Genomic DNA, 25,678 nt, shown 5'->3' on the forward strand with positions numbered 1-25,678 from the left:
GATTGCAGCATCCCACAATCGTGTGATCGCCATTTCTGACCAAATCAGATGACTTCTGACAAGAAAAGTCAAAGGGAGAAGCTGGATTCGCTTAAGGCCCACATGATTCACTTAACAACCGCAGTGATTTACCTCACAACCCTGGCAAAAAAAGGTCATATAATCAGCAGGCCTCACTTAACAATCACCTTGCTTAGCAATGAGAATTCTGGTCCCAGTTGTGTCATAGGTCGAGGACTACCTGTACCCACTGAGTGCAGTTATCACTAAGGTAGACAAAGGTAGTCCTCGATTTACAACAATTTGTTTAGTGGCCACTTGAAGTTACAGCGGCACTGACAAAAATGACTTACAACCATTTTTCACACTTAACGACCGTTGCGGCATCTCCCCCAGGGTCACATGATCAAAATTCAGGTGCTTGGCAACTGGGTTCATATTTATGACCGTTGCAGTGTCCTGGGATCATGTGATCACTTTTGGGGACCTTCTGACAAGCAAGGTTAATAGGGAAGCCAGGTTCACTTAACAGCCCTGTTACTAACTGAGCAACTGCAGTCATTCACTTAATAACTGTGGCAAGAAAGATCATGAAATGGAGCAAAAATTCACTTAACAACCGTCTCGCTTAGGAACAGAAATTTTGGGCTCATTTCTGGTTGTTAAATCTTGGATTACCTTGTACTAAGGTAGTTTTTAAATAAAGGATTTTGTCATAGACCTCTCGGGGGCCAGGAACTGGATGGGCCCTCCAGTTTGGAAGAAGTGTGAAAGACATTTTGGTGATGTTCTCCAGTTTATTCTCAGACTTGACTGCCTTTGTTTAAATCTCCAGAAACATGGTTGTGGCTCTGAAGGAGCTCTCCATTCGCGGCGACTTCAGAACCACTGTGGAGTACTTGATTAAACTGCTTGAAACGGAAAGCTTTCAGCACAACCGCATTGACACTGGTTGGCTGGATCGACTCATTGCGGAGAAAGTGCAGGTAATCTTCTTCTGGCACAGGAAAGGATGAAATGTATCCGAAAAGAAAAACCTGCGGCATTTTAATGTGAATCATCTGTCTGTATGAGCGTGCTAAATAGATCTGATTCTACTGACAGAAGAGAACATTTTTGTAGCTCAGGATGGAACTGTGGGGACCTGGGACTCTCTGAGCTTGGTGGCTTTATTGCAGACGTTTCATGACCCAGCTAGGTAACGTCATCAGTGCTAGAAGGGAGTGGGGTTTGCGGGGGGCGGGGAAGGAGGAGGAGGAGGAGGAAGAGAAAGAGAAGAACTGTGGGGACCTGGGTGCTCTCTGAGCTTGGTGGTTTTATTGCAAACGTTTCATGACCCAACTAGGTAACATCATCAGTGATAGAAGGCACTGGGGTTTGCGGTAGGGGGGGAGGAGGAAGAGGAGAAGGAGGAGGTTGAGGAGGAGAACTGTGGGGACCTTGGTGCTCTCTGAGCTTGGTGGTTTTATTGCAGACGTATCGTGGCCCAACTACCGTAGGTAATAAAATGGGGCAAACCTCACTTAACCAATGTGTCCCTTAGCAACAGAAATGTTGGACTCAATTGTGGTCGTACGTTGAGGACTATCTGTACTCCATTGGGCTTAAAGCATTCAAGTTAGTCCTGGGTTTTCTAAAGCAAACTCTGAAAGTTGGCAATTGGTGATACTAAAGGTTGAGCCCTGGGCTAAAGGTAAAGGTAAAGGTTCCCCCGCACATGCGTGCTAGTCGTTTCCGACTCTAGGGGCCGGTGCTCATCTCCGTTTCAAAGCCGAAGAGCCAGCGCTTGTCCGAGGACGTCTCCGTGGTCATGTGGCTGGCATGACTAGACGCCAAAGGCGCACGGAACGCTGTTACCTTCCCACCGAAGTGGTCCCTATTTTTCTACTTGCATTTTTACGTGCTTTCGAATTGCTAGGTTGGCAGAAGCTGGGACAAGTAACAGGCGCTCACTCTGTTACGCGGCACTCGGGATTCGACCCGCCAAACTGCCGACCTTCTGATCGACAAGCTCAGCATCCAAACCCACTGAGCCACCGTGTCCCTTCTGAGCCCTGGGTTGCCTCATCCTTAATTTAATAATATAAAGAAGTCATTTTGAACATGGCCTGTTCCCCTCTTTTTCATCTAGGCAGAGAGACCAGACACCATGCTGGGGGTGGTGTGTGGAGCTCTCCACGTGGCTGATGTGAGCCTGCGGAATAGCATCTCCAACTTTCTCCACTCCCTGGAGAGGTAAAAACGGACTTTCGGCACTAATGTTTCTTAAAACGTCCAGTTTGTCTCTAGAGTTCTTTCCTTGAGCATGTTCTTGGTGATCTTGCAGAATTGGTGCTGGGAAGATATAAGCTTGTCCAGCTCGCAAAGTCATACAGTGTTGATTTCCTAGATAGCAGTGGCCCGTTGAGAGCCAGTTTGGTGCAATGGTTATGGCATCAGGCTAGAAACCAGGAGACTGTGAGTTCTAGTCCTGCCTTGGACATGACAGTTGGGCTGGGTGACTTTGGGCCAATCAGTAGGAGATGGTGAATTCTAGTCTCACTTTAGGCATGAAAGCTGGGTGGGTGACTCTGGGCCAATCACTAGGAGACTGTGAGTTCTAGTCCCGCCTTTGGCATGAGATCTGACTGAGGGACTTTGAGCCAACAGCCAGGAGGTTGTGAATTCTAGTCCTGCCGTAGGCATGAAGAAAGCTGGGCGATCTTAGACCACTCGCTTTCTTTCACTCATTGAATGGCAGTTGAAATGATATGAATTCAATACATTTTAAAAGCCTGGGGAAATAGCAAGGGTCTTTCTAACTGGCTAATTTGGCTACTAGTCAAGTCTTCCCCCTCTTCCCCCCAAAAAAAAGGGTTCTACCCCTTGTTGAGATCCACCTCCCTTCTTTCCGTAAGGAGAACCTGGAGAAGAACTCCGGTCCTCTTTTGTGTGCTGCAATTAATTAAGGCCCTGCATCCTTTTAGCCTTACCTTTTCAGAAGCCTAACTGTTTTCTTGCAAAGCTATTTGCAGGAAATGGAATGCTCTTATTAATCCTTCTTTTCCAGAGGCCAAGTCTTGCCTGCCCATACACTGTTGAACATAGTGGACGTGGAACTCATCTACGAAGGGAAGAAATACGTACTAAAGGTAATGTGGCACCAGATACACAGTTAACATTCAGAGGAAATTGGACCACCATTTGTCTGAAAGGGCATAGGGTTTCTTGCCTGAGCAGGGGGTTGGACTAGAAGACCTTCAAGGTCCCTTCCAAAGAGAGAAGCAACCTAGAATTAAGGAGAAACTTCCTGACAGTGAGGACCATTGACCAGCGGAACAGCTTGCCTCCAGGAATTGTGGGTGCTCCATCACTGGAGATTTTTAAGAAGAGGCTGCACCAGGGGTAGGCAACCTTGGCTCCTTTATGACTCGTGGACTTCAACTCCCAGAATTCCTGAGCTGGCGTGGCTCTGCATGGAAACCTCTCCCTTTCTCCTCAGCATAGCTGGCTCAGGAATTCTGGGAGTTGAAGTCCACGAGTCATAAAGGAGCCAAGGTTGCCTACCCCTAGGCTAGACAGTCACTTCTCTGAGATGGTATAGGTTCTCCTGCGGGGGACTGGACTAGAAGACGTCCAAGGTCCCTTCAAGCTCTATTCAATTCCAGGGCTTTTCAACCAGTGGTACAGGTACCACCTGTGGTACATTGGCACCTGGCAGGTGGTACGCAACCATCCTAGAAAAGTGGTAGCAGGGACGGGGAATGAGTATAGGTCGTGCTTGATTTACCACAGTTCATTTAGTGATGGTTTGAAGTTACTGCGGCGCAGAAAAAAAAAGTGACTTATGACTGTTTCTCATGCTTATGACCATTGCAGCATCCCCACGGTCATGGGTTCAAAACTTGGATGCTTGGCAACTGGCATATATTTATGAGAATTGCAGTGTCCTGTGTTCGTGTGATCCCCTTTTGTGACCTTCTGACAAGCAAAGTCAGTGGGGAAGCCAGATTTGCTGAACAGTCGTGTTACTAACTGAACAACTGCAGCGATCAGCTTGACAAAAGAGGTTGTAAAATAGAGCAAGACTCACTTAACAACTGTGTTGCTTAGCAATGGAAATTTGGTTGTAAGTCGAGGACTCTCTGTAGAGTCTTCTGTGAAGATCTGAAGTCATTGATTAATCCTGGAGTGCTATACAATCTTATCTGTCCTTTAGTTCTATGTCTTGAGAACACTTTACCTCAACTAGTGCTGAATTGGACTCAAAACTACAAACCCTGGCTGGGAATCTCTGGTAATCTAACTCAGCGGCCTCCAACCTTTGGGGCAGTAGGGACCGGTTCTGTGGAGAAAGGTTTTTCCATGGACCGGGGAGGGTGTGGTTCCATGTGCTGCCTGCATTCCACGGATGGATTTCAGTAAGGCGTTTGTTAAAGTAGATCACAACCTACTACTTGATAAGATAGAAAAATGTGGGTTAGATAGCATCACCACCAGATGGATTTGTAACTGGCTAACCGGCTGTACTCAGCGTGTGGACCTCAATGGAACTGCATCTACATGGAGGGAAGTGGGGTGCCCCAGGGCTCTGTTCTGGGCCCAGTGCTCTTCAACATCTTCATCAATGATTTGGATGAGGGGATAGATGGGGAACTCATCAAATTCTCAGACGACACGAAGCTGGCAGGAATAGCCAACACTCCAGAAGATAGGCTTAAAATACAGGAGGATCTGGACAGACTCGAACACTGGGCGCTATCTAACAAAATGAAATTCAATGGTGAAAAAAGTTCTACATTTAGGCAGGAAAAATCAAATGCACAGGTATAGTATAGGTGGTACCTTGCTCAATAGTAGTAACTGTGAGGGATCTCGGAGTCCTAGTGGACAATCACTTCAATATGAGCCAGCAGTGTGCTGCAGCTGCCAAAAAAGCCAACACAGTGCTAGGCTGCATTAACAGAGGGATAGAATCAAGATCACGTGAAGTACTAATACCACTTTACAATGCCTTGGTAAGGCCACACTTGCAACACTGCATCCAGTTTTGGTCACCATGATGTAAAAAAGACGTTGAGACTCTAGAAAGAGTACAGAGAAGAGCAACAAAGATGATTAGGGGACTGAAGGCTAAAACATATAAGGAACGGTTGCTGGAATTGGGTATGTGTAGTTTAACAAAGAGAAGAGTGAGGGGTGACATGATAGCAGTGTTCCAATATCTCGGGAGCTGCCCCAAAGAAGAGGGAGTCAAGCTATTTTCCAAAGTACCTGAAAGCAGGACAAGAACAATGGATGGAAACTAGTCAAGGAGAGAAGCAACCTAGAACTAAGGAGAAATTTCCTGACAGTTAGAACAATTAATCAGTGGAACAACCTGCCTCCAGAAGCTGTGAATGCTCCAACACTGAAGGTTTTTAAGAAGAGACTGGACAACCATTTGTCTGAAATGGTAGAGGGTTTCCTGCCTGAGCAGGGGTTGGACTAGATGACCTCCAAGGTCCCTTCCAACTCTGTTATTCATGTGTTAAAACTGTTGGTAGCCTTCTTCAATGCACTTGTTTGTGGCGCCTGGTTGGTGGCATGCCGTGGCCCGGTGCCGGTCCACAGACAGGGGATTGGGGACCCCTGAACTAACCCCTGATCTGGAGGAGGCCATGTTTCAGAAGAGGTTCCTTAAGGTTGATAATCAGAGGAACTGGGAAAATAATTTGAGATTTAAACAATGCAAACAAAGAAAATTGAAGGAGGGACACTAAGTATATAATCCTGCTTTTGAAGAAGCAAGCAAGGTTGTGTAAAATAGCTGTCCCAAAGAAGATCATGCTTTTGGGGAGAAGCTTGTGATGTTAGAGCAGGGGTCTTCAAATTTGGCCCTTCAATGACTTGTGGACTTCAACTCCCAGAATTCCACGCGTGCCTGGCTGAGGAATTCTGGGAGTTGAAAAGGCCAAGTTTGAAGACCCCTGGGTTAGAGATTTTTATCCATGGAAGTCTACCAAACCAATGGCTAGGAGCAGGAATTTTATAGCCGTAATCTCATCTCTCCATGATGATCTCTTGGAAAGTTGCTTTGGGTTGGGAAGGAAGCTCCCTCCTCAGATGTCAGCTGAGGTGTCACCCAAAGCCATCCCAAGGAGGTTGAGAGGTTCAGCATCTCCATCGTTTACTTTTTGCTCTTCTCTTTCTCGCAGGTAGCTCGGCAGTCCCCAAACTCCTACGTGGTCATCATGAACGCCTCCAATGTGGAGGTTGACGTTCACCGGCTAAGTGATGGAGGTCTCCTGTTGTCCTACGATGGGAGCAGCTACACCACCTACATGAAAGAAGAAGTGGACAGGTAACCTTAGATGCTTCAAGGGATGCTTGCAAATGGAGGATGCCATCCTTTAAAACCTTTGAGGGTGATCCTCAAAAGGTCCTTCAGCTTCGTAATATTCAGTGCAGCCAAAAGAGGACGTTATCCAGGCAAAATTGGGCAGTCATCATACTCGCCATACTTACCTTTAAAATCAAATGAAAGAGGATTCAATTTAATTGCCCCATTGCTGCTGCTTCTTCTTCTTCTTCTTCTTCTTCTTCTTCTTCTTCTTCTTCTTCTTCTTCCTCCTCTTCTTCCTCTTCTTCTTCCTCTTCTTCTTCCTCTTCTTCTTCCTCTTCCTCTTCTTCTTCTTCTTCTTCTTCTTCTTCTTCTTCTTCTTCTTCTTCTTCTTCTTCTTCTTCTTCTTCTTCTTCTTCTTCTTCTTCTTCTTCTTCTTCTTCTTCTTGTTAGCTGTGAAGTCATGTCCGACCCATCGTGACCCCATGGACAACGTTCCTCCAGGCGTTCCTGTCCTCTACCATCTTCTGGAGTCCATTTAGGCTCACACCTACTGCTTCAGTGACTCCATCCAGCCACCTCATTCTCTGTCGTCCCCTTCTTCTCTTGCCCTCAACCTTTCCCAGCATTAGGCTCTTCTCCAGTGAGTCCTTCCTTCTCATTAGGTGGCCGTTGCTGCTTAAGAGGCATTATAAATCAAACCTACGAACCCACACATCCCATAAGGTAAAGGTAAAGGTTCCCCTGCACATGAGTGCTAGTCGTTTCCGACTCTAGGGGCCGGTGCTCATCTCCGTTTCAAAGCCGAAGAGCCAGCGCTTGTCCGAGGACGTCTCCGTGGTCATGTGGCCGGCATGACTAGACGCCAAAGGCGCATTTTTTTAAAAATGACACACCAAGGAAATTTGTTCCCTCCACTCTGTACAAACAAATGGACATTAAGTACCTTTTCTTTCCTATAGATTTACTATCAGGAACTTAGTTAAGGGAATGACAAAACTGTCCATAGGCTGAAGGGATAACGCTGGGTGCTGGATGTTTCCGCTTCCAGAATACTACCGCTTGGCCTGATTGCAAATACAAGTATTCCTCAAATTACGACCACAGTTGGGCCCAAAAGTTCTAAGGAAGACAACGGTTCAGTGAGTTTTGCCCCATTTTACAACCTTCCTTGCCACCGTTGTTAAGCGAATCAACTGCAGTTGTTAAGTTACTAACATGGCTGAATAGTGAATCTGGCTTCCCCAACTGACTTTACTTATCAGAAGCTTGTAAAAGGGGATCCCGTGACCTTGGGACACAGCAACCGTCATAAGTACATGCCAGTGGCCCACAGCATCTGAATTTTGATCACCCTGGGGTTGGTGCAGCGGTCGTAAGTGTGAAAAACAAGTCATTTTTTTCACTGCCGTTGTAACTTCAATTGTTACAGGACTACCTGTAAGACCGTGGGTTTTGGTATCCTGCATCTACTTCCACCCCCACCCCTCACTCACGCTTAAGCTGAAGATGCAATTGATGTGGAAATGAGGAGCATGGTACCAAGCTCAAAGTAGATGCAGGCTCCAGCTATAGGTGGCAGCCATGTGCCTTCTGTCCCAAGGTCAAATCCTGGATTGTTTTGGAGAAAGCTAACCAAGATAAGGAAGGCACACAGCCTATAAGGGTGGGGCTGTATGTCTGGGGTCTTGTAAATATGTTAACTTTAGGCTTTAGGAATCTTCCACTCTATATGCCTTTAATCTTGCTAAGGAAAATTCCACAACACACTAACCCCCACCCGAATAAAAACCCAAGGTTTCCAGGATGCAAAACTGGTTCCTTTCAAGGGATCCCCACCCTCTTCTCAGCTTACATTGAATACATATTGGGACAAGGATCCAGAAGACTGATTGTCGAATCTTTAGTTGGGACCACGACCGACCTATTTGAAAATGGGACAAAACTCACTTAACAATGCCATGTCTAACACTGGAAATAGACTAGTCTAATCTAGTCTAGTCTAGTCTAGTCTAGTCTAGAATAGAATAGAATAGAATAGAATAGAATAGAATAGAATAGAATAGAATAGAATAGAATAGAATAGAATAGAATAGAATAGAATAGAATAGGAGTTGGAAGGGACCTTGGAGGTCTTCTAGTCCAGCCCCCTGCTCAGGCAGGAAACCCTATACCAGGGGTAGGCAACCTTGGCTCTTTTATGACTCGTGGACTTCAACTCCCAGAATTCCTAAGCCGGCACGGCAACCTCTCCCTTTCTCCTCAACATGGCTGGCTCAGGAATTCTGGGAGTTGAAGTCCACGAGTCATACAAGAGCCAAGGTTGCCTACCCGTGCCCTATACCATTTCAGACAAATGGCCGTCCAGTCTCTTCTTAAAAACTTCCAGTATTGGAGCATTCACAGCTTCTGGAGGCAGGTTGTTCCACTGATTAATTGTTCTAACTGTCAGGAAATTTCTCCTTAGTTCTAGGTTGTTTCTCTCTTTGATTAGTTTCCATCCATTGCTTCTTGTCCTGCCTTCGGGCACTTTGGAGAATAGCTTGACTGCCTCTTCTTCGTGGCAGCCCCTGAGATATTAGAGCACTACTATCATGTCACACCTCATCCTTCTCTTCATTAAACTGGACATACCCAATTCCAGCAACCGTTCCTTATGTATTTTAGCCTCCAGACCCCTGATCATCTTTGTTGCTCTTCTCTCTACTTTTTCTAGAGTCTCAGCATTGTTTTTTACATCATGGTGACCAAAACGATGCAGGATTCCCAGTGTGGCCTTACCAAGGCCTTGTAAAGTGGTATAAATTTTAGGATCAACTCTGGTCGTAAGTCAAGGATTACCTTTACTGGATTTTGCATTGGGGTTTTATCCTTGTTAGGTCACCCAGAGTTACCCAGAGTGAGCTGGGCCTCCCTATAAAGTTTTTGAATTAATAAATAAAATCTTCTGTGTAAAATTAGACATCTTTGCAGTCTAATTTTCGTGGTTTCTGTCCTCCCCTGCTTAGATATCGCATCACCATTGGCAATAAGACCTGTGTATTTGAAAAAGAAAACGACCCATCAATTCTACGATCACCGTCTGCAGGGAAACTAATCCAGTATGTGGTGGAAGATGGTGGACATGTCTTTGCTGGACAATGTTTTGGTGAAATCGAGGTAAAAAAGCTTGTAGGCTTGTTAGACTGGCCCTCTTGTGAATACCTTGTGTAAAGGAGAGCTAAAAAAATCACATACACACAAGTAACAAACACGTACACACTCACAGACTCACAAACAGAAACAGTTTCCATCCAGGTCCTTGTTCAATCTCTCCCTTAAACAGAATGAGATTGATTTTGGTTTGGATCAATTTTATTAATAAAAAAAATTGCAGTTGCAAAATAAAACTGAGTAACTGTCTTAATGCAAACACTTATTTATACGACATACGTGCTCTTTTTTGTCCTGCAGAACCCTTCTACTTTAATCCATTTATATCCATTTAATCAATTAAGGAATTGAAGGCTTTTGCAAATGCACAAATGTATTCTAAAGACCCCAAATAAGCAAAATATATGCACTGAAATTCCTACCGTATTTTTCCATCTATAAGACACACCCTTGTATAAGATGCTCTGGCATCCGAGTTTCTCCGTGCCGATTAGCTGTTTGGCGGAGCGCCGAACAGCTGAGCCGGCAAATCCGGAAGTTCGGCTGGCCAACGATCTTGCCCCCTCCCCCCTCTCGTTAGTGGCAAGCCCACAGGGGCTTGACCCCTGCACCAGGCGGCATGGCAACCCACACAGGCGTGCCCTGGGCTGCAGTGGTTACCATTATTTTTCCGTGTATAAGACGCGCCTGATTTTTGAACAGGTTGTTTGCAGGAAAAAAAATAGCATCTTATACAAGGGAAAATATGGTAATTCATTTTATTCACCATGTGTTATCACAGACACCTCGACTTAAAAGATTAAAAGTATCAGTGAAAAGTTTCAAAGAGAGATATTCATCATCACATTGCAAACTAACAAATTTCTTTTAAGTTAAGAGATAAGGTAACCTTTATTGTCTTTTTTTTTTTACTGTGAGCACAACGACACACATCAAAAATGAAATTTGGTCGCCCGCTCTCAAAATGAAACACATACATGGCACACACCTAAACATACTGTATACAACATATGTATAGACACACATCCCTACACATACGTAACAAATAAATATTAAATACTGTCCATCTTGAATATATAGCAGAAGGAGGAAGCTTGACAGTTCACAAGATTAATGCTGCGTGGAATGAAACTGTGATGTATTCAGCTTCTGTTACCAACCTCTCTCTGCCTAGTATGAATATTTTAGTATATTTTTCAAGCTTTGTAATCTCGGATATTTTCCTTGCCTTCTGTGTGATGGAAAGTGTAGCTGAAGAAGGACTTGGCGGTTTTGTGTGTGTGTGTGTCCAGAAGGGGTCCCAGAAGAATATTCTGGCAATCCTGAACTGGATGGGGGTAAGGAGGAGAAGTTTCAGAGTACAGATAGTCCTTAATGTATGACCACAATTAGGGCTGGAAACTCCATTGCTAAGTGAGGTGGCCCTTAAGTGAGTCATGTCCATTTCAATGACCTATTTTGCTACGGTCATTACTTGAATCACACAGCCGTTAAGCGAATCCAGCTTCCACCATTGGTTGTGCTTGGTGGAAGCCAGCTTGGAAAGGTGACAAGTGGCAGTCACATGTCCCTGGGATGTAACATCTGTTGTAAACACGTGCCGGTTGCCAAGCACCTGAATGTTAATTACACAATCCTGGGGACGCTGCGATGGCCGTAGGTGCGAGGATAGGTCATAAGTCACTTTTTCAGCGCTGTTGTAACTTTGAACAGTTTTTTTTTCAAAACAAGTTTTATTGGTTTTCCAGTTTAACATCTATATATTTAGATAGCATCATGGTGACTGGGTAATCAAAAATTCAGTAACAGAGTTTTTAGTACATAATTCAGGTTACATTATCAAAACACCTTCTCTATTTCCCTTAACATTTAATACAACATGCAAACTAATAAATTTCTAAAATAACACGGTCAGTTAAAAAATTTGTCAGTCCAATTTTAGTTAAACATATCCATGTCCTGTTTTTTAAATTTTACCTAATTTTTCATTTTGGGTATAGTATTCAAGTTTAGCCTTTAACATCCAAAATAATATTCACAACCCAAATTTCCCTTATTTCACTACATCAAAAATTGTAACAACTAACATACACACAATAGCTGAATAACTAAACTCTACCTAATAAACATTTTCTATTTCTCATCCTGATACATCACACGTTACCAATACAACAGCCTATATTTATCAATCTACTTCTACTTCTACATAACCAAATTCTGTTTTAATTTTTACCTAATTCTTAGTTCTTAGTTGAAATATTCAAACATCTTTTAACATCCAAACGTAGGATCCATAAGCCAAATTTCCGTTATTTCAGTACACAAACTACGGTATAATATCTTGGAACAGTGGTTAAATGAATAGTCATGGACTAGCCCAGGGGTAGGCAACCTTGGCTCCTTTATGACTCGTGGACTTCAACTCCCAGAATTCCTGAGCCAGCCATGCTGAGGGGAAAGGGAGAGGTTTCCATGCTGAGCCATGCCAGCTCAGGAATTCTGGGAGTTGAAGTCCATGAGTCCACTAGCCTAAAATCTCCCAGGGTATATCTATTAGGTTAGAAGATTGTAGCTTTAATTTGGCAAGGTTTTGTCTATTAGAAGTAAGCAGATAAAGAATGGGACTCAGTCTCACCATGTTGTCTGTGTGCATAAGCCTGACCGTATGTGAGTGTCGCCTGTACTGTGGCATAAACTAGCAATGTGATAGTCACAGGTAAAGTAAGCCTGTTTCAATGACTCTTGCAATCATTGCAATGCAAAGTTCAGTTTGAACAGAAAACATTCAGTGCTGATTTTCTTTGCTCTACTGGCGTTTCTGTTCCTGTTAACAACCGGTTCCAAGCATGGCTGTGCCTTTAATGAGCTTTCTATATTTACCCCTACTCCTGTTGCTTTAAATCAGGGCTTTTCAACCAGTGGTACGGGTACCACCTGTGGTACATTGGCACCTGGCAAGTGGTACACAACCATCCTAGAGAAGTGGTAGCGGGGGAGGGGAATGAGCTGAACCGGTGGCAGCACCACACAAACCTGAGCGAGAGACGGCTGGAGCTGCAGGGCTGTCAGGGCTCAGCGGAAGCCCCAGGATCAGCACTTCGGGACTGTCAGGGCTCAGCGGAAGCGCCAGGATCAGTGCCAGGATCTAGCTGGAGCTCGGCGCTGATCCTGGCGCTTCTGCTGAGCCCAGAAGAAGCGCCGATCAGCTGGAATGTTGCAGCATTTCCAGGGTCTTGTGATTTACATTCAGATGCTTGGCAACTGATTCATATTTGTGATGGTCACAGTGTCCCAGGGTCATGAGAAGTGACCAAAACCTGCGGCAACCACCCAGCAGACGGGAGGGGGCATAAAAATCAACCCCCCACCCCACCCCCTCTGCCAATCCTCAACAGAAATGCTCACAACAATGAAAACCTCAGACAGGAGGAAGAGCGCCGCCGGGCGGGCAGGTGTCTTGCTCGGCTGTGACTTGGGGGGCACTTTTTTCAGTGCCATTGTAACTTCAAACAGTCTCTAAGCGAACTGTTGTAAGTCGAGGACTACCTGTACTTCATCACTTTTTTCCTTTTTTTTTTTTTGGTCATCAAGTTTTTGACACCTTGCTAGGCGATTGGTTGGTACTCGGATGTTGCCATATCCTAAAAGTGGTACAATGGGTGAAGAAGTTGAAAAGCCCTGCTTTAAATGAAGCGTGATACTCGCTCTGTGCAATTTGTTCATGGGAAACCCAAGAGAATGACCAAATCAGATGGACCTCAACAGGGCAGGGAGAGCAAGGGGGAAGGTAAGCTTCCGAGAAGTCACTTGCTTAACTCGGTCTTCTCCTATTTTTTTTCAGGTGATGAAGATGGTGATGACTCTCACAGCGGCGGAATCGGGCTGCATCCATTATGTGAAACGTTCCGGAGCAGCGCTTGAACCAGGGTGTATCATTGCTAAGATGCAGCTGGATGACCCAAGCCGAGTTCAGCAGGTAAGAGCCATCCTTTCGCAAACATTTAAACTAAAAATTTATCTTGACTTCTGGGGACATCTGTCATTTTCTTTAGTCTTCTGCTGGGTTTGGGGCTGTTTTTCTGAACTAGAGCTTTGTGATTTCCTGGTGGTCTCCCATCCAAGCAACCAAACAGCTCTAAACGTGGTGAGCTTTTAGAGATTGGGGAAGGTCAGGTAGGTGCCGGTGCTACTTCTTTGTGATGAAGAAGATGAAAGAAATGAATCCAAGGTCTATATGAGCCACCTAGAGCAGCCCCATGGTGAGACAGCTGGAAAATAAATTTAATAATAATAATTATGAATTAATTATGATTTAAGTACCAGAACACTTCCTAGTTTTTCCTCATAATTGACAAGAGCCTTTTTGTACTTTTCTTGGATTGGGCTACAGGAAATCCTTGATTTACAACCATACTTGAGCCCACAATTACAGTACAGGAAGTCCTTGACTTACAACCATTTATTTAGTGTCGATTCAAAGTTACCACGGCACTGAAAAAGGTGATTTTGATTGTTGTTCACACATTGCCGCATCCCCAGGTTCACGTAATCAAAATTCAGATGCTTGGCAACTGGCAGGTACTTACGACGGTTGAAATGTCCGGGGTCATGTGATCCCCTTTTGCGACCTTCTGACAATCAACGTGAATGGGAAAGCCAGATTCGCTTAACAACTGTGTTACCAACTTAACAACTGAAGTGATTCACATAACAACTGTGGCAAGAAGGGTTGTAAAAGGGGGCAAAATTCACTTAACAACCGTCTTGCTTAAGCAGCGGCAGTTTTTAGCTCGGCTGTGATTGTAAGTCAAGGACTACCTGTAGTAAGTCAGGGTGGTCACTAAATGGCTCATCCTGTGACTGCGGTTGATTTTACAAATATATGGGTGGTGGCCATTAAACGAACAGTGTGCTCGTTCAGTGAACACAGTGGTTGTTAAATAGAACCACTCTTCACTGTGAAGTGATTTTGGCTGAAAACCGGAAGGCAGTTTCCGGCAAAACCATCATAGTTCAGTCATGTGACTGCAGGATTCCGCAGACAGCTTTAAATGTGGACTGGTTGTCGCATGATCAAAACGGGGTCATGTGACTGCCGGGGGGAGGCAGCCATTGGAACTTCAAATCCAGATCCTAAGTAGCTTTTTTTTGAGGCCCACGTAACATCGAAACAGAGGATCAACCTTCGGTGGAATCGGCTGAGTCTTTGAAAGAAGCTTCAAGCCAGCAGAACTCAGAAAAATGATCGCTTTTGAGGTAAAGACGATGATTGGATGGCGACAACTCTCACAGCGCTGGCTGACTTTGGTTTTTCTCGCCCTCTCAAGGCTGAGCTCCATATGGGAACCTTGCCTCAGATCCAGAGCACAGCCCTGCGGGGTGAGAAGCTTCACCGGATCTTCCATTATGTCTTTGACCACCTGCTCAATGTGATGAATGGATACTGCCTTCCAGAACCCTTTTTCACCAGCAAGGTAATGTCTACTGCTTTCTTCCCCCCTCCCCCCCTTCTGTTGGCATAAGCCAGGGGTCTTCATACCTGGCCCTTTTATGACTTGTGGACTTCAACTCCCAGAATCCCTCGCCTGGCTGAGGAATTCTGGGAGTTGAAGTCCACAAGTCATAAAAGGGCCAAGTTTGAAGACCCCTGGCATAAGCGATAGTCTATCAGATCTTAATGCCTAATGGCAGTCTTTCCACTCTGCTGGCTTCTAGATCTGTTACAACTCCAAAGAACTCCCAGCCAATTAACCTTGCATGTTCAGTTCTAGCACATCTGGAGAGCATTAACCTCAATATCAGGGTTTCTCAATCTTAGCAACTTTCAAATGTGTGGACTCTTAACTCCCAGAATACAGCATACTGGCTGAGGTATTCTGGGAGTTGAAGTCCATACATCTGAAAGCAATCAAGGTTGAGAAACTCCTTCCCTCCCTCCCTCCCTCCCTCCCTCTCTTATGACGGGTCATAAGACAAGAACTACCTGCAGTGTTAGATGCCTATAGAAAACAAACTCATTTGCCTGCTATCTTGATTTACTTTCAACTCCACCTCTAACTCAGGTGAAGTACTGGGTTGAACAGTTAATGAAAACTCTCCGGGATCCATCCTTGCCTCTATTGGAGCTCCAGGATATCATGACCAGCGTCTCTGGGCGGATCCCCCCCAACGTGGAAAAATCCATCAAAAAAGAAATAGCACAGTACGCGAGCAACATCACATCCGTCCTCTGCCAGTTTCCCAGCCAGCAGGTAAGGAATGTTGGGATCTGGCTTGAAACTGAGATGAAACTGGCCAGACAGAGGTTAGATGAAAGAATAATACACTTGATGGTGAGAAATGGTGAGGAGGGTGGGGAAGGTGGGTGTCAACATCCATTTCAAGAATCCAAATAAAACTCCAGCAATAATTCCGCTTCCAAAAATCTTACGTTTTATTGAGTACACTGCGTGGTTATGTCGAAGGAAAACTTAACTCTGAGGTTCCCACACCAATTCATAGACTTAAACAGTAGTTTTCCCAACCAACCCCCCCAATATCTTATGTAATCCATATCAAGAAGTCCAATTTGTAAATTGTAGATTGCCAACATCCTGGACAGTCACGCAGCCACCTTAAACCGCAAATCGGAGCGTGAGGTTTTCTTCATGAACACTCAGAGTATTGTGCAGCTGGTTCAAAGGTGAGTGTGAGGATCACCGAAGTGGTCCCTGGCAAAATCTGAATGGGAAAGCTGAATGACAGGCTTCTTTGTGGCAGGGTCCAGCCTCCAACCCCCTTGATAAATACAATTAAGGCCCTACAGATGGGTCTACAACAATTCCTCTTGGCCAACTCGCCCCGGGACAAGAGTTACACCAGAGGTCTCCAGCCTTTCTTGATTGGCGGACCGGAGGGAAAGGGAGGGGGAAGCGTTTTATGCACGCATGTGCACATGCAAAATATAAACTTGTATAAACTTATTGTCTCCTGATGATAGTCATGATAGTCCAAGGTCACCCAACTGCCTTTCATGCCTAGAACTCACCATCTCCTGGTGATTGGCCCAAAGTCACCCAGCTAGCTTTCATGCCTAAGGCAGAACTAGAACTCACCATCTCCTGGTGATTGGCCCTAAGTCAGTTAGCCAGCTTTCATGGCTAAGGCGGAACTAGAACTCACCATCTCCTGGTAATTGACCCTAAGTCACTTAACTGGCTTTCATGCCTAAGGCAGGACTAGAACTCACCATCTCCTGGTGATCGGCCCAAAGTCACCCAGCTGACTTTCATGCCTAAGGCGGGACTAGAACTCACCATCTCCTGGTGATTGTCCCTAAGTCAGTTAGCCAGCTTTCATGCCTAAAGTGGGACTACAACTCACCGTCTCCTGGTGATTGGCCCAAAGTCACCCAGCCGGTTTCCATGCCTAAGGCAGAACTAGAACTCACCATCTCCTGACTTCTAGCCTGGAGCCTTAACCTCTAGACCAATCCTGGAAGCGTGTTTACAATGCAACCATGATGTCAAAGATTATCTGCTTCAGCGTTTTCATTGTGGAGAGGTCTGTTGCAGATACCGAAGTGGCATCCGAGGTCACATGAAGGCGGTGGTGATGGATTTGCTTCGGCAGTACCTAAAGGTGGAAACTCAGTTCCAACACGGTGGGTCATCTCAGTTTAGGATTTGACTGTTTCCAACAAGGGTGGTGGGAATGAGGGCTGTATCACAGCCAGGAAGAAGAAGCTGTAATAATTCAGGCCACCAGATGGCAGCATTGTACTGGGATGTCAACCCCCAAAAGGCTTTGTCAACCAAAATTGTTCTTTTCTAAATGATGATTAACTTTCACGAGAAGCATCAGGCAGGCTGGTTAACCATAGTCTAGTGGGACGCCTTTCAGAGCTGATTTCCCATTACCCTTGACCCAGTCAGATGAGCAGCGGTTAGAATGGGCAGTTCTTCCTCTCTATATTTGTGCATTCTGATATTTATGTCACTGTTCACCGCCCTGAGTCCTTAGGGAGAAGGGCGGTATACAAATCAAATAAATAAATATATTAGCACATAAAGAGCATTGTAAGCTGCTTTGCTTCAATTCAGAGTATCCATCTTGCCATCCCCATCCACCCTTCAATATTGTCTAGGTGAGAAGCATGAGGCATGAATACTAACACTGTCTTTATTTATTTATTTATTTATTTAGTTAGTTAGTTAGTTAGTTAGTTAGTTGGTTAGTTAGTTCGTTCGTTAATTATAGAATTTATATGGCCACCCACTCACTTTCAGTGACTCTAGGTGGCTTACAAAAAATAAAAAACCCAATATATGAAGAGTAAAAACAACAAACACACACACACACACACACACACACACACACACACACCTGCATCCCCAAAGGAAGACTATAAATAGTTTTCTCATTTACAACGGGGATGAAAAGTTAACTTTGCAACCAGTCCTCGCACTGATGGCCTTCTCAAGTTTGTGAAACCGAGGAAAACTGATTGTAGGTAGCCCCTGAGTTTATTACCATAATGGAGCCCGCCCATGATGCTCATAAGTCGGAACGGTTGTAAAATGAGTTGCTGATGTGACTGATCCACTTTCATGACTTTTTTGCGGTGATCGTTAAGTGAATGTGGAGGTTGTAAGTATGGGTGCCACGGTTTAAGTGACCGCCGTAGTTGTTAAACGAAGCCATTGTTCACTGTGGCTCAGATTTGCTGATAATCGGAAGTAAATGTTGGTTTTCAGCGAAAGCATGCCAAAGTATTTTAATTTGTACTAGATTAGCCTTTCCCTGTCTAGAGGTCCTTTAGGGCAGGGGTCTCCAACCTTGGCAACTTTTAAGACTTGTGGACTTCAACTCCCAGAATTCCTCAGCCAGCTTTGCTGGGAGTTGAAGTCCACAAGTCTTAAGATTGCCAAGGTTGAGGACCCCTGCTTTAAGAGTATAGTCCTCAACTCCCAGAATTCCCCATCCATCATGGGCATTGCTGAGAATTCTCGGAGCTGAAGGTCCTAAATCAGGAATGCCCCCAATCAGAAGACGTTTGAAGCAGCAATAGTAATAGTAATAGCACTTAGACTTACATACTGCTTCACAGTGCTTTACAGCCCCTCTCTAAGTAGTTTACAGAGTCAGCATAATGATCCCAATAATCTGGGTCCTTATTCTACTGACCTTGGAAGGATGGAAGGCTGAGTCAACCCTGAGCTGGTGAGGATCGACCTGCTGACAGCCAGCAGTCAGGAGAAGTAGCCTGCAAGTACCGTGTTTCCCTAAAAATAAGAGCCAACCGGAAAATAAGCCCTAGCATGATTTTTCAGGACACTCATAATATAAGGCCCACCCCAAAAATAAGCCCCAGTTAAGATCGTCAGCCTGGCGGACGCATTTAGTACCGTATTTCCCAGAATATAAGCCCTAACCGGAAAATAAGCCCTAGGGCGTCTTTTGGAGCAAAAATTAATATAAGACCCGGTCTTATTTTCGAGGGAAACACGGTAGGTTGCAGCTTCTTGTAAGCAAGGGAAGGAAAGAAGTCCCTGCAGATTTTGCTTCACTAATGGTTGCCAACTCTAGGGGGCAGTGCTGATCTCTGAACTAGTCCAATCAGAAGACATTTCAGTAGTCATGTGGCCAGCATGATGTCACAGAACGCTGTTTCCTCCCCCATCGAAGTGGTACCTATTTTATCTACTCACATTTTGCATGCTTTCGAATTGCCAGGTAGGCAGGAGGTAGGGGTAGGCAGGTGCTCACCCTGCCGTGTGACGCTCGGGTCTCGAACCCAAGGCCACTGGTTTTCCAGCCGACAAGCCCAGCATCTTAACCATTATGCCATCCTTCCTGTCATCAGGCATCTCTTCTTTATTAATGTCATGTTTGGCTTCCTGGTTGCAGGTCACTACGAGAAGTGTGTCTTTGCTCTTCGGGAGGAGAACAAAAGCGACATGAACGCTGTCCTCAACTACATCTTTTCCCACGCCCAGGTGACGAAGAAAAACCTCCTTGTGACAATGCTCATTGTAAGTGAAGCTCTTGGGCGCAATTTCTTTAGCGTTCTTTAGTAAACTATTTGAAATGTAGCTGAGAGTTGTACCTAGGAGTTATAAAAAAAAACCCGGTATGATCGATCTGTAGTAATGACTCATTTCAGATTTAAAGCAATGGGGTAGAACTGCTAGTACTAGAGCAGGCCTATCATTTGGCATTCAGTCTCAACAGCTTTAATATGGGTAGACTTCATCTCCCAGAATTCCCCAGCCAGAATTCTGGAAGTTGGAGTCTACATATGTTTATTTAGAATTATAGAGCTGGAAGGGACCTTGGAGGCCTTCTAGTCCAACCCCCTGTTCAAGCGGGAGATCCTACATCATTTCAGACATATGGCTGTCTAATCTCTTCGTAAAAAGCTCCAGTGATGGAGTGACATCTGTTTATTTATCAAACTTGCATGCCATTAAACTCCCCTAAGGCCACTCTTGTCACTATTATTGTTTTTAAATGCCACCACGAGAACCAAATGGATGAACGGTTGACGTTGGTTGGTTGAAGTCCATCCAGGTGGTCACTGGAAATGGGAATGGAATGGATTTCTTTGAAGAATACTCTACGTGTCAGCAATTTAGCATGGTTTCTACCTGTTTGGGCCCACAAGAATGTTTATACACATGATTAAAAGGTAAAGGTTCCCCCGCACATGCGTGCTAGTCGTTTTCAACTCTAGGGGCTGGTGCTCATCTCCATTTCAAAGCCGAAGAGCCAGCGCTTGTCCGAGGACGTCTCGGTGGTCATGTGGCCGGCATGACTAGATGCCAAAGGCGCACGGAACGCTGTTACCTTCCCACCGGAGTGGTCCCTATTTTTCTACTTGCATTTTTACGTCCTTTCGAACTGCTAGGTTGGCAGAAGCTGGGACGAGTAACAGGTGCTCACTCTGTTACGCGGCACTCAGGATTCGACCTGCCAAACTGCCGACCATCTGATTGACAAGCTCAGCGTCCTAGAACAGTCTGCCACTTTAAGATGTGTGGAGTTCAACTCCCAGAATTCCCCTGGCAAAATTCTGGGAGTTCAAATCCACACACCTTAAAGCAGGGATCTTCAAACTTTGTTGTGGTTCCCTGCCAGCCTGTGATCCCGGCAGCTGAGTCCGGGGAATCAAGAGGAGGAGGAGGAGGGGCTTGGGGATCCATCAGAGTCGGAGGAAGACTCTGATGAGTTACAAGACTTACAAAGTGAGGAAGAACCTGGCCCCTCCACTCGTGGTTCAGCTGAAAGCCAGCTGTGCTGGGAGGCTGAGTCAGACTCAGAGGAAGCACTGCTGGAAGACCTCAGAGACGCATGTAAACGTAGACAGGTCACATGAGTAAATCAGAGAGAGTCAATGGGTCGACTCCAGGGGAGAAGGAGAAAGCAGTGAAAAGCCACACCTTGCGGGCTGCGTAACAAAAAGGGAATTTGTGGGCAGGGCTGGTTGCTGGAGGCAACCGTTTGCAAAGAACTTCTGTGTCAAGAGATGATGGTCTGTTTATTTTACCAGTGAGTGAGTTCTTGTTTTGGCTTGTGCTCTGTTCTGTTTGTGGACAAGGTCTGTAACTTCAATAAAAGGGGTTTATTTATCCAGTCTACTGCTAAATTAGGGGTTGCCTTGTGAAGTAACAAGGAGGTACACAGGCTGGGACAGAACAAACTTGGCCCTTTTATGACTTGTGGACTTCAACTCCCAGAATTCCTCAGCCAGGCAGACTGGCTGAGGAATTCAAGAAGTTGAAGTCCACAAGTCATAAAAGGGCCAGGTTTGAAGACCCCTGCCTTAAATTAAAGCATGCTGGCTGAGGAATTCTGGGAATTGAAGTCCACACACCTTGAAGCTACTGGCTAGGGAAATCTTGGTTGCTATCTGAGGAATTCTGGGAGTTGGAGTCTACCCATCTTAAAGTTGCCAAGATTGAAAAACATTGTTGTGGAGCGCATGGATCAGCATGATCCGCCAAGATGCGTCAAAGGGTCTGTCTTTTAAGATGCAAAAGACAAAATTCTCCATTTTGAAAAGATGAAAAGGGAGAAATCTGGCTTCACCTGGAATTGGATTGGATTGTTTTCCCTATGGAGTTGTTTTCCTTATGGAGCAACAGGTGTTCACAGAATCACCTGCATATTGTAACTGCATGTTAAGCAGCTGTTTTAATAGCATTAACCTTTTCAAACCAGATAGCCAGACTAGGTCCTCGTTTTGCATTTTTATGCCTTCCCCCTAAAATTCACCAATCACAGCCATCCACCATTCTTTTTTTTTGCACAAATTTTATTAATTTTTTAATATTTACATTCAAATGTTTGTGAAGCAATACGGTGGGTTGGGTAATCAAAAGTAAACAATAGCAAATAACAAGTTATTTGTAAATAGCTCAGGTTGCATCAACAAGGATTTATTTATTTAATTGATTTTATATACCGCCCTATTCCCAAAAGCCTCAGGGCGGTTTACAGGGCGAATTAAAACAATACAAATAAATACAATTAAAATAGAATTAAATTAAGACTAGCCCACAGTTAAAACAAATTAAAATTTAAAGTTAAATTAAAACCCCCTCAGTCCAGGCCAGAAAGATCAAATAACCAAGTTTTCAGGTCCCGGCGAAATGAGCGAAGGTCCGGGGCAGTCCAAAGTTCCATCGGCAGATTCCCTCTCCAATTCACTTAGTTATAACATAGTTAAATTAATGAAATTAATACATTTCTAATTGTGACCTAGTCAATTAAAATAATTTTTAATATATTTTCACTATTTTATTTTATTTATTTATTTATTAATGGGACTTATATCCCGCCCTATCTCCCGAGGGAGTCAGGGCGGCTAACAACAACAAAAATTAAAGGTTTCTGTACAGTAAATTAAAATTAAAAATTGAAATAAATTAAAGATTAGAATGATACTAATACATATCAATATCCTGTTTTTAAGTTTTACCTACGGTAATTGCAATAAAATAATCTAGAGTAGCCTATTATATAGAGAAGAAAACTTAATTTTTGGGTAACCCACATTTCCCTATTTCAATAAAGAGTAATTATCCTGTCTACAAACCTTACGTTGTTCATTTCAAAACATTCTTATTTTTTGCCAGTAAAGCCATCCACCATTCTTGAGGTCTGATAATAATAATCTCTTGTTTTGCCTCAAAATCCCTCATTTAAAAATTGGGCTGGAGGTGCTGCGACAATTCTTCTGGGCTGGCCTCTGATGTCCCCCAAATCTCCAATCCCATCTTTTTCAACTAAAAAGACAAAAGCAGACAAGATAAAGGCCTCTCCCTTTTCCCATGACCTGGAGGAGTAAAAATGTTTGACTATGGGTATTTTAAAATATAGTTAAAGAAAAATGAGCTGAAGAAAAATGCCTTTTTTTAATGGAGCCTGTGGGAGAGTTAACCCCGGGATTGATGGCATCCATCACATCACAGTTTGCGTCATGCTTTCAAAGATGCTAATTAATAGAGTTGAGCTTTCCAAGCCTCTTCTTGTGTTTCTGCATCTTTTTCTCTTTGTGCTAAAGATGTGGAGGATTCCTGTCACTAGAAATTGATTTGCCCAGCTAAAAAGTTTTTAAACAAGACACAGTCTCTTAGAACAGCTGACAACTGATGGCTATACATATCGCCATTGTCTTACTTAAATAATAATCTGTACAATATGAAGATCTCTCTCTCTCTCTCTCTCTCTCTCTCTCTCTCTCTCTCTCTCTGTGTGTGTGTGTGTGTGTGTCTGTGTGTGTGTGTGTGTGTCTCCCTGACACACAAACACACTTTCCTTCTTCCATTCTTCCTCTCCTCTCCTCTCTTCCCCCATTCTCCTCTCCTTTCCTTTCCCTTCCCTTCCCTCATTCTCTTCTCCTCCTTTTTTCTTTCTTTTCTTTTTATTCTTCTCTATTTACTTCCCATGCTTTCCCCTTTCCTTCCCTTCCCTTCCCTTCCCTTTCCTTTCCTTTCCTTTCCTTCCCTTCCCTTCCCTTTCCTTTCCTTCCCTTTCCTTCCCTTCCCTTCCCTTTCCTTTCTTTTCCTTCCCTTCCCTTCCCTTCCCTTCCCTTCCCTTCCCTTCCCTTCCCTTCCCTTTCCTTTCCTTTCCTTTCCTTTCCTTTCCTTTCCTTTCCTTTCCTTTCCTTTCCTTTCCTTTCCTTCCCTTTCCTTTCTTTTCCTTCCCTTTCCTTTCCTTTCCTTTCCTTTCCTTTCCTTTCCTTTCCTTTCCTTTCCTTTCCTTTCCTTTCTTTCCCTTCCCTTCCCTTCCCTCCCCTCCCCTTCCCTTCCCTTCCCTTCCCTTTCCTTTCCTTCCCTTCCCTTTCTTTTCTTTTCTTTTCCTTTCCTTTCCTTTCCTTTCCTTTCCTTTCCTTTCCTTTCCTTTCCTTTCCTTTCCTTTCCTTTCCTTTCCTTTCCTTTCCTTTCCTTTCCTTTCCTTTCCTTTCCTTTCCTTTCCTTTCCTTTCCTTTCCTTTCCTTTCCTTTCCTTTCCTTTCCTTTCCTTTCCTTTCCTTTCCTTTCCTTTCCTTTCCTTCTTGCCTTGTGACTGTAAGTAACGCTTGCCTTAAGAATCTCATTATTTGAACACGGAGCCATATTTCCTCTGAGAATTCTGGAGTTGCTTTGAGCTGGGGCTGTTCATTTCTCAAGTAATCATGCTGGCATGATGGAGAGAAAAAATGGCAGCTGTTCGCAGCTCAGGCCTTCAATTTCCTTCAGAGTCCAGTCACTCAAGTGTGTAATTACATGGGGGTGCTGGAGAGGCGTTAGGCCTTGTCAAAGAAGACGTCAGAGGCCTTTGCCGATCGGGGCAGGCTGAAAGCTGAGGGCTGCTGCTGCATGCCTTGCATTTTTTGGGGGGGAGGGGGTTTGATGAATCCTTCTTTCCGAGGTGGGGTTTTAAACTGCTTTTTCATTTTTGGGGGGAATCCACCTCTGTAGTCCTTCTGAGAGCTTTCAAGGAGGTACCGTTGTCATTTTCAGTAAGGCTGGTGCTTCAGGGCTGGTGGAAGAGCTACCCGTCTATTGGTGTGACTTACAGGTAGTCCTTGACTTACGACCACAGCTGAGCCCAACATTTCTGTTGCTAAGCAAGACAGTCGTTAAGTGGGCTTTGCCCCATTTTACGACCTTCCTTGCCACCGTTAAGTGAATCACGGAAGTTGTTAGTAACACAGGAGTTGAGTGAATCTGGCTCCCGCATTGAGTTTTGGTTGTCAGAAGGCCCCAAAAGGTGGTCACATGACACGAGGACACTGCAACTGTCATAAATCTGAGTCAGTTGCCCAGTGTCCCCTGATCATCGGGATTCCTCGACGGCCGTAAGTGTGAAAAATGGTCACAAGTCGCTTTTTTCAGCGCCATTGTAAGTTCAAATGGTCACTAAACGAATAGTTGTAAGTGGAGGACTACCGGTAATAGATGAACACATGAGAAGAAACTCTGGTTGCTGTATAAGATCCTGTCCGTCTTCTGGAGATTTCGTTTAGCTATCCTCCTTGATGCTCAGTTGCTTTCCATAGCATTCTGTTTTGGTGTGAGGTATCCTAGTTTGTAAGATGGGCGACCCTAGTTGAACTACCATAGGGGTGGTTCTCAACTCATGGCCATAATTGAGTCTGGAATTGCAGTCATAAGTCATTGTGGTCGTAACCTGAGGGATCCACAAGACCTTTTTCATGGCAGTCATTAAGCCAAAGTGACGGTTGTGAAGTGAATGTCACAGTTGTTATGGTCACATGACCATGGAATGCTGCAAACAGTCATTCAGATGACCTGTCTGACACGGGGTCATGTGACCCTGGTGGTGGTGGGGGCAGTGCAACCTTATATGATGGCTGGGGAGACTTTTGTGGGCCTTAAAGCACCCATTCCATGACCTTTGTAACAGTGGTCGTAGAATGACCAGTCATTAAATGAGGAGTCCCTCTTTCAGCTGTTGAGAACCATGGGTGACCTTGAACCAGTCCTTCCATTTTATCCCCAGAGTGTTTTCCAGTGGTCAGGATAGTAAACTAAGAAGGAGAATGCTCTCTTTAGCATGGAAGCGGCAAGGGTGACCTCAGGCAGTTCTCTTATCTTTCAAACCAAGAACAAATGTGGGGTAGTGTTGAAAAGCCAGGAAAGATATATTTCAGTTTGGAGGAGATGGATAGATTATATTCAGAATAAATATGGGACTAAAAAGTTCCATTTAGCTTATGAGTAGATTTTAGAGGGAT

At 44.5% G+C, this 25,678-nt stretch overlaps 1 protein-coding gene across 3 annotated transcripts in view; it reads left to right on the forward strand.

Moving 5' to 3' along the window:
• The window catches only part of ACACA (acetyl-CoA carboxylase alpha), a 284,404-nt gene that overhangs the window by 88,285 nt on the left and 170,441 nt on the right, over nt 1–25,678 (forward strand). For all 3 annotated transcript variants that reach the window (XM_083379642.1, XM_083379643.1, XM_083379644.1), the window contains 11 exons: nt 836–986; nt 2,132–2,235; nt 3,050–3,131; nt 6,177–6,322; nt 9,310–9,460; nt 13,296–13,430; nt 14,782–14,928; nt 15,517–15,705; nt 16,036–16,136; nt 17,008–17,096; nt 19,343–19,467. In XM_083379642.1, the coding sequence (XP_083235768.1) occupies nt 836–986; nt 2,132–2,235; nt 3,050–3,131; nt 6,177–6,322; nt 9,310–9,460; nt 13,296–13,430; nt 14,782–14,928; nt 15,517–15,705; nt 16,036–16,136; nt 17,008–17,096; nt 19,343–19,467 (1,420 nt within the window). The remainder of the gene's footprint in view (nt 1–835; nt 987–2,131; nt 2,236–3,049; nt 3,132–6,176; nt 6,323–9,309; nt 9,461–13,295; nt 13,431–14,781; nt 14,929–15,516; nt 15,706–16,035; nt 16,137–17,007; nt 17,097–19,342; nt 19,468–25,678) is intronic.

The sequence above is a fragment of the Vipera ursinii genome (genome assembly GCF_947247035.1).
Source record: "Vipera ursinii genome assembly, chromosome: 1".
NCBI classification, from domain to species: domain Eukaryota; kingdom Metazoa; phylum Chordata; class Lepidosauria; order Squamata; family Viperidae; genus Vipera; species Vipera ursinii.